Genomic DNA, 9,110 nt, shown 5'->3' with positions numbered 1-9,110 from the left:
TGAACATGATTTCTGCCCGAGTCCCGTCGGATTGCATCGGCTGTGTGGATAAAGACTACAACTCCCATGATTTCACATTCAGTCACTGCTTCATCAAACTACGCCTTTGTCTCTTTGTTTGTTTTGAATATGCGCCCTCTAGCGGCGAAAATTACATATTGTGCCTTTAAGTGTATTAAAGTATTTTGAAAACTGCTATGTGCTTCAGTTTGCAAATAAAGGGCATTTCTCCATTTAATCTCCAACGTCAAAATGTGTTTTTTTTCAGTCCAAATGATTATTTTTAGGTGTAGATGTTTTTCTTGATGCAGGTATTGACCCCCTTTGTTTCATTGCTCTGATTGCGCTCTGCAAAACTATTGCTCGCTTCTGCCATTGTGTTGCTTTCCGTGACTCCTCCGCTAGATTCTTTTTGTACTCTTTTATCTGAAGCTGAGCAGCAGCTAATTTCAGCTGGTAATTTCTTTCTGTGGCCTGCAGACGTTTATAACAGTCAGAGCAGGATGATCTGGATGAGTCGGTGGATTCAGTAGGTGCTCCTTGGTGTGGAGGGAGATTTTCAGTGTCCTTTAGCATCTGATTCTGAAACACAAAAAAAGTTTTAGCATTTTGAAATATTATTGTTCATGGTTTGTTAAAACCTTCTGTTGATTGTTCTGTGTGAATAAAAAGAATGAAGGCTCTGATTACTCTAATAAACCTAATTTTAAGTCTGTCTAGATAGATAGATAGACTTACCGTAGATTGTGTGAAATTAAATAGAGTCGGAATCGCTTCTGAGTGTAAACGCGCTGATCCAGATTCAAAGCAATCCGGAGTGAAATGCGCGGAGCACAGAGACGAGGATTCAGATGGAGTCCATTCCGCATCCTTCCCCATATTCACTATCCAGTGGCGACGATGTTCCTCTTTTAAAGGGAATCTGAGAGAAACAAGATAATCAGTAACTGAACGGTTTTGTTTTACCGCTAAACGGCAAACTGATCGCAAACTTACTTGAATGAGACACCGTGGGTATTCTCGCCCGGGCCGTATCCGCAGAAATCACACGATTGCATCGCTTCAGCTCTGTTTACAGACCTTAACCGAAGTTCAGAGACTAGAGTAATGATTCTGCATGTCTGCATGCACAGGCTTTATGCACAGTGTGGCGATTGCTGGTTCTCGTTCGTGTAAAAGGTGGTAATGGGCGATTTACACATCACCTGTGAATAGATACATTTGTGTTTTTTTTACATGATGGTTGTGGGATGGGCTTTTCTTTGCAGCAGCATTCAGACACCTCAAAAAAAGTTATAAAAAAGGATAAAAAGTTAACTTACTAGCTAATATATATTGGTGATTCTTCATTTATAGGGTAGCCTATCTGAGCTTTTTAACTTCAACCAATTCAAGTTTTTAAATAACAAATAGAATAGATTTAGATTTAGTCATGACACATTGTTTTCCTTTTATTATACTTTTTTTTTTCCATTTTCCTGAAGTCAGATTTTGCTACATTGCTCCTCTCTGCTAAATCTTCTGGACCCTCCCTTTTTCTCTCACACATATTCAAGAAATGAACATTGGCATTCATAAAATGCCAATTATTTCAAGAAAAACTGTTAAACAGAGCAATTCTCAACTACAGACAAAACTGGGTTGTGAAAGAAACTGGTTACCACCTTGAACGGCTCCATATAGGAAGACTTGGGTGATTTGCAAGCCATTAGCTGCCAAAGTCAAAAGAATAGGCCGTTAAATAAGGTATTCTGAATAAAATGAGGACTGAGTTTAATTTAAACATGTATTCTATTTATTGTGTTATTGTTATTTCTGTTTACAAAAGCACTCTACTCACTCTATGATATTTCTGTTTTCCTATACTTTAAAGATTATTAGCTAGCCTATATTTACAAAAATGTCTCCTTTAATACCCGTATTACTCTCTTCCATGAGGTACTACCAGAAATGCTTTAGTCAGAAAAGAAAATGATGTCAGTCAGATGATCTCTGTCAAGCTGTTTTGACTCAGAAACTGTTTACTTACCTACAAGGCCCTTAATGGTTTATCTCCTGCGTACCTAACTAGTCTTCTACCACGCTACAATCCATCACGCTCCCTAAGGTCGCAAAACTCTGGACTTTTGGTAGTACCTAGGATAGCAAAGTCCACTAAAGGAGGTAGAGCTTTTTCGCATTTGGCTCCTAAACTCTGGAATAGCCTTCCTGATAACGTTCGGGGTTCAGACACACTCTCTCAGTTTAAATCTAGATTAAAGATGCATCTCTTTGGCCAGGCATTCAAATAATGCATCTCATAATCTTGTACTGCAGTTATATCTGATCAAATACACATTAATACTCTTTTAATGGGTTGAACAAATAATTTTTGCTTGGTTGGAACAGCACTAATTATGTCTCTATTTGTTTCTCTGTTTCTGACACTGATTGACATCCCGTGGTAAGAATTACACAAGCTTCAGTCTGGATTCAGCCCTTACAAAGACCTGAGATGACCGAACACCTGAGAAGAGATGGTGCCAACCCCTCAGAGGACCTCAGATGATGCCAACCCTGAAACTTTGATTGCAACATATAATTATTGCCGTTAATAGTGTTCATCGTCTGTTTGATTACGTCATTAACTGACTTTTACTGTACATTTCTGTCATATGTACATCAATTTGACAAAGTCACCACTGATAAGTTACTACTAAATATATTGTAGAAACTTAATTTCCTGTAAAGCTGCTTTGCAACGATTTGTATCGTGAAAAGCGCTATACAAATAAACTTGAATTGAATTGTTTCAGTTGGTCTTTTTTGATTATTGTCCTGTTTTATTTAGGCATTCTTGCAAATTTCACCTGGATGTGCCAAGACACTGTGATACAGCAGAAATCCTAGAATGCCAGCCATATTTATTATGGCAGTGTTTTCCAGACCAGGAGTACTGCCAGGAATTTAACAAATAGACACAGAATCAATTAAATTCATTACTGTCAAGAAATTCACCAAATTAAATTGATCGACTATCCAAACTTGACGTTCAGCAGCAAATTGCAAAATCAAATGAGCCAGCATTTATTTATGTTATATACAGAAATATAAATAAATATATTACATATATCTATTGTTTTGTTTTATGTAGAACACAGAAGTTCAAAGCACTATGGGGCGCGCTAGACAACTTCGGCATTTTCCGTCAGCGTTCGGCTCGTTGCTGCAGTGAATGATGTCACTGTCTCGCGCACTACGCGCAGCGCGTTCCATTCGATCGCTCGCGCTACGCTGCTATTTCATTCGTTGAGGTCGCCACCCAGCCGCAGAAACACAGAGCAAATCCTTCGGCAAGGTAGGATATTATACAACATTTCAGTTGTACCGTTCTGTATTTTTACAAAGAAAGCACAATACCTGGACGTTTTGGTGCTAAACTAAAGGAATGCTTGGGTTTATGCCGCGTTTGTTATGCTGAGGGCCGTGCTGGGCGTTTCAACGACCGTTTAAGATCTGTTTAATGATATACAGAACAGCACGCCTCTCTCATTTTACTATAAATGTACTGTTATTACATTGTTATGCCAATATCATGAATTATATACGTTTTTCAGACAAGCTTTTCATTGCCCTGCCCAATGGAGTCGTTAGCTGCAGAGAGCTAACCTATATTCACGGCTAGATTATAAATGAAACATGCGCGGATACAGTACAGTGTGCAGGATTCATTTAAATCTATGTGACTGCATAGGGACATTTTAAATGATTAAATTAAAACCTAACTTAATTATATTAATTAGGTTTATAGGGAAGGCATCAGTACTTGCAGATAAACCAGCAACCTCCAATTCCAAATGCTCTTCCAAACAAAGACATTCGTTTCAACAGTGTACCTTGTTCTATCGATTCAGAATATACAATTTGTGTATTTTCATTGGCTTAATGTGAATTAGACATATGCATTCAGGCTATATCATTATATTAATGCTCTGAAATGAGGCCTGGGCTTTTGCTTGGCTTTTATTGTTTCCTGAGAAGTTTTGGTTAGATAATGGTTTATTCCTATAAAATGTGTGAATGTTGGAAAACCTCTGGTATAACAATGTTTGGACTGTTATTAAAATAAAATATATGCTGTATAAACTCTTTGAAGGCAGGTTATAATTATTTGATTAATAATTAAATTGCACTTATCTGGCTAAACTGTGTGGATGGAGTAATGGATCGTGTGTTATGTTGTCACTATATTATATTCTGTACTGCACTGTCTTAAGTTCTGGCTTATGCAAAGTGTATGCAAAGAAAAAAACATCTGCCTCTGAAAATGCTTGCAAGATTTTATCGCTTTGCACCATTGCTTTTTGAAGCCATAGACTTTTATAGTGAAGCAGTGACTTAATATGCACGCCAACTGCTGATATGCCAACAGCCCTGCTGAGCAAATAAAAAAGCTCCTGAAGTCAAAAAGATGAATGTTTTTGTGTTCAGACATTAGCATGCATTGCTTATAAACTGCAATATTCATACTGGGCCCCTTATTCATTATAATTGACAGACAGATAATTGGTTTGATATTAAAATCAGACCTGCTGATAATAAATGAAAGACAAAGCTTGCAAAAATAATACATGTAATAATAGGAAAATAAAGGAATAAATTACTTGCTCAAACAAATACAATACATTTTTTAAATACATTTATTTCTGGATAATTATTAGTAATTGGCGCCAAAGATGAAAAATAAATGTGCAACCATTTAGATCGCAAAATGGCATAAATAACACCAGTAGTCATACATGATGTATTTATATTCATAATTTTTTTTAATTAACATTTTTAAATGATGTATTATTTGTGCTAAAAAGCAATAAACCAGTAGTTAAAATGTTCTGAATGTTACATAAAATGTAATGTTCTTAAAATCAGACACAGAAACTAATCTCTACGAGACGTAAAAGCTATATCTCTAATAATATGACTTTTCCAGTTACATTTTTAGTTGCCCTTAATCAGCACTTGAGGCCTATTTTCAATTCTGGTGCCTCTGTGCAATTGCGCATTATGAAATAACCTTGCACTGCCTGTCATGTCAGCGTCTGGAATTTTACACTTTTGTCGGTCTCTGTACAACAGTGTAGACAGTCTAGTGTGTTTCGGAAACAAATACATCGATGTTCATTGTTCTCCTCGTCCTGTTTCCTCAAAGGCTGACGGCATGCATTCTGAAATTGTTGAGAATCTTTCAAAGGGTGTGGTCTTCTGTCTCATAACGTAACTCATAACATGCAGGGTCGTTGTAAGGGAGGGTGGGGGTTTCCTTTGGGACATGTTGCCTTTGTGCAGCTGTGTAACTATTTTAGTTGACCCCTCCCAAGTGTCAGGGTCCCATACTTTGTTTAGTTTTGCAGTTAGTTTTTTGCATATAAATAAGGCAAGTAGTTGCTTAAATCTACCATATTTTAGAAATCTTCTTGTTTCAAGCTGTTGCACCAATCCTGATGTTGAAATTAGTTGGTGCAGGTCATTATGGTGCCACTGAAAAACAAAACAAAAAAAACAATTGATTATTGAATTCATAGCAGCCCTGTGTCCATAATGACACAGATATTATTCAGAGACCAGTTACTGTTGCCTTAGGATGATGCCTTGTACGGCTGATAGAAAACAGGCCAAAGGCTGTGTGTTGTGCCATTGTCTGTTCTGGTAAACATACTTACAGTCGCTGATTCAGAAGCGCCAGATTGTCATAGCAAAGTCGGAATTTACCCTTTTTTTTTTTTTAGAAATAGCCTTTGTGCACAGCCAGCCTTGTACTCTTCTAGGTTCAAAAAACTGTTGTCCATAAAATGTGTTGCACAAATTCAAACACCTGGGTTGTGCTGTTCTGTTGTAAATAAATCTTAACCAATTATTCCTAATTGCATCTACTTCCGGAAGGCCAAATAAAGTGCTTTTGCTTTTGCACTGAAACACACACCATCTCTCTGACATGGCTGCATCAACACTACTGCTGTTCCTAAAACCACGCCTTCTTTCTTTGCGTGCACATTTGACGTCTTTGCGCAGCTGAAACACTGATTGAGCGATTACATGAGACAGGATACGGATTGTGAAGTTGTACTCTTTCTTTTAACTTACCTTCGGATGTTTAGTCATGTTTATTTTGTGCTGAAACTGGTATTAATGTGGAGGAGATGATCAGTTCACGTCTGTTAAACTGAAGCGCTACAGCGATCTGTTACTCCACATTAAACGGCGCCAAAACTGCATTTATTGTTTGAATACTGCAATACAATGGACATAAATTGAAATCTGAGACTTTGTTTCCTATTAAAAGTACCAACGCACAATGCTTATTGCGATTTATTGGATGGAAGGTGTGCTTCAATGTTCCATCCATTAACTGAAAACAGGCTAGACTAATCGATTCTTTGGATTTAAGAATCGATATCGTTTTGTAAAAATAAGAACCGATTAAAATCGAGATATCAATATTTTTTACCCTGCCCTACTGGTTTCACATTGCATCCTGGTGTAACACAAACCTGAAGTGGTCTACTTTATTTACCAGGCTCTAAGGGACACCCTTATTTTGCATTCACGTCTATACTGTCACTTTGACATGTATCAGATGGTCTTTTTCCTGTGGTCTGTGTTGTGCATGAGCTGATATAATACTACATGATATACCTTGGCTCAAAAAGGCCTGAATTTAACCAGGCCTTGATTGTATTAAATGGTTTATGTTAGGGCTGCACGATAATGGTTGAACTGATAATCACAATTATTTTGCTCAAAAATTATAAGTGTGATTTTTAATCATGACTGTTCTTATTTGAGATTTTTGTTGTTGTTTTTACATTTGATCAGAATTATTGCAAAAAATTCCAGAGAATGTTAACGTATACACAGGACTTTTATAATTTTTTTACAGTACATTAACACACTGACTACATTATGAACTGATAAAACCTTAAAAATATTTCAAAAGCTGAAATGGTGATATTCCTAATATAAATTTTAATAAATCCAAATTATGTTCATGCATAATTATGCAAACATTTATGTTTATCAAAGTCTTTGTATTGTAGCACAGAGGTTGCGTAACTGCATTTATTCTGCAACCACATTCACATACAGTTCGTTATTTGTAGGTTTGCATCAAATGGCACTTCGGCCACTTAAAGGAACACAGACTGGCTGTATGCCACTTCCATTTGAGAAGAATTTCGCAAGTGGAGATCGGTAACATTTTTAGGAAATATATCCAGCTGGCCAATATTGCAGACGATCATGACTGATTAATTGAGAGGAGTAGAAATCATGATTAAAATACTATTAATCATGCAGCCCTAGTTTATGTGCATTTGTCCCAGTTCTATTTTTAATAACCAATCTCAATGTTTTAACCAATAATGTTGTTTTACATTACGCTTTGTAGCCACCCTCGAGACACCTGTTACCATGTCCAAGTTTCTTAAACCCAAACTGAAGGTAAAATATGTGCGTTTGTGTGTGTCTCTGCCCTGATTTGCTGTGTAGTAGCAATGAGAAAATAAAATGAAAATTGTCAATGTAGGAAGGGAAAAAACTGTGAAGTGTTTTTCTCCTTATTCTCTGGAAAAGAGAGACGCATGGGCTGGGCTCTACCTTGGCTGTCGCCCCACACAGGCCCGTCACTGCAGCGCTGATGCTTTTGTCTGCACTGCAGCGAGAGGCAGAGGAGATGGTTAGAAAAATGCAGTCAGAGAGAGTTTTTGTTTTCTGCATACTCATGCACTCATCATCATTTTAAGAAGCATCATCGCACTTACCTGAACTGAATGTAAGTGGTAGGATATGTGACGAGGATACAAGATATTTTTGAGGTCTGGATGCTTTTTTATATATAATGCATGGAAATGCTGGTTTATTTCAGGTTTTGTGTGTTTGTTGCATGGTTTGTGTGGGTGTGTTCTGCATGATGTAGCCTAGTTGATATGCTGCCATGGATTAAGTATTATAAAATCTGACTGAGTGTGATGTTTTGATCCCTAGCAGCTGTGATGGGAGAACCTTTTTTCCCTGCAGCAAACTATAATCATAAATATTGCATGTTTTAAGATGGACACAATTTCAGTGCATTGTCATTCTCAAGGTGAATTTAGCTTTCAACTCTTAATCAATAAAGTAGTCATTAACATAACAGGATATGCTTTAAAGTAGGGCTGGGTGATTTTGCAAAAAAATTAAAATCTCGATTTTTCTAGAATGTTTGACCGATTCTCGATTTTTTACGATTTTTAACTAGTCAACTTGAAAATGTAACTACAACCCTCTAGTTAAAGAACATTCTATTCTAAGTGCAGCACACATGAAGTTGTCAACATGATGTAAATGTTAAACAAATCACTTGTTAAATATCTTTGCAGAAAAGATGCATAAACTACAAGTACATATTGTACAAACTTGTCTTATACATATTATGTGTTCAGAAATAATACAAGGAAAATGCTTTTAAAAAATGTCAAAAGTCACGGTAATTCAAATTCAAAATGACTGAAGGTATAACACCAGTAGACTATCATTAACTATAAATGTTCTGTGAAAACAACAGCAGCTTTCAGCCTGTCACCATGATGCAAACATGAAATATCAGACAAATATTTAAAAAGGTTTGCTGCATGGTTAAAATACGCTACGCATTTAAAAAAAAAAGTTTTTTATAGAGAAAAAAAACAAGTTGCGTATAAGTCGCATTTTATTATTTCATTCAGAAATAGGCCTAATGCCACCATGAAATGTTTACAAACATTATAATAAACACTGTAAACATAGCTAGGCTATTTTAGTTCCCCTCACTCCGGCTGCCGGCGCAGTCACTTGAATTTTTCCCTTCTAACAGTGGAAGCAACCTACTCCTTTTAGTCATAAAGATAATCGGAATTGTAAAAGGTTTGCTTTTATTTGTGTACATACAATCCCGCTTTCTGCAGTCTGGTTTCCTTTCACGCAGCACAAAAATGAAGCGAAACTCTAGGCTACGTACTGCACAGTTTTTCTTTCATTTTCTTAATTTATTATTAAAATATATTTCTCGTATAGGCCTATTTATTCGTTTTATATATATATATATATATATATATATA

At 36.5% G+C, this 9,110-nt stretch overlaps 1 protein-coding gene across 1 annotated transcript; it reads right to left on the bottom strand.

Moving 5' to 3' along the window:
- Positions 1–264: 264 nt before the first annotated feature.
- LOC107600877 (THAP domain-containing protein 5-like) lies at positions 265–1,127 on the bottom strand. The gene is made up of 3 exons (XM_016292854.1): positions 997–1,127; positions 739–922; positions 265–582 (listed from the first exon to the last, which is right to left on the bottom strand). Exons 1-3 carry the CDS (start codon positions 1,125–1,127, stop codon positions 265–267), a joined length of 633 nt encoding a protein of 210 aa, XP_016148340.1.
- Positions 1,128–9,110: the final 7,983 nt, after the last annotated feature.

This window comes from Sinocyclocheilus grahami, unplaced genomic scaffold (assembly GCF_001515645.1).
Source record: "Sinocyclocheilus grahami isolate Dianchi unplaced genomic scaffold, SAMN03320097.WGS_v1.1 scaffold294.1, whole genome shotgun sequence".
Taxonomy (NCBI): Eukaryota; Metazoa; Chordata; class Actinopteri; order Cypriniformes; family Cyprinidae; genus Sinocyclocheilus; species Sinocyclocheilus grahami.
The sequence above is the reverse complement of the archived record's forward strand: the minus strand, read 5'-3'. Positions and strand labels throughout refer to the sequence as shown.

Excerpts from the sequence above, each read along its gene's own strand:
- LOC107600877 (XM_016292854.1), bottom strand. The coding sequence starts at position 1,127 with ATGCAGACATGCAGAATCATTACTCTAGTCTCTGAACTTCGGTTAAGG. Across the intron at positions 923-996 it reads ACCCACGGTGTCTCATTCAA|ATTCCCTTTAAAAGAGGAAC; the intron begins GTAAGTTTGCGA and ends TGTTTCTCTCAG. Across the intron at positions 583-738 it reads TTAATTTCACACAATCTACG|AATCAGATGCTAAAGGACAC; the intron begins GTAAGTCTATCT and ends TTTGTGTTTCAG.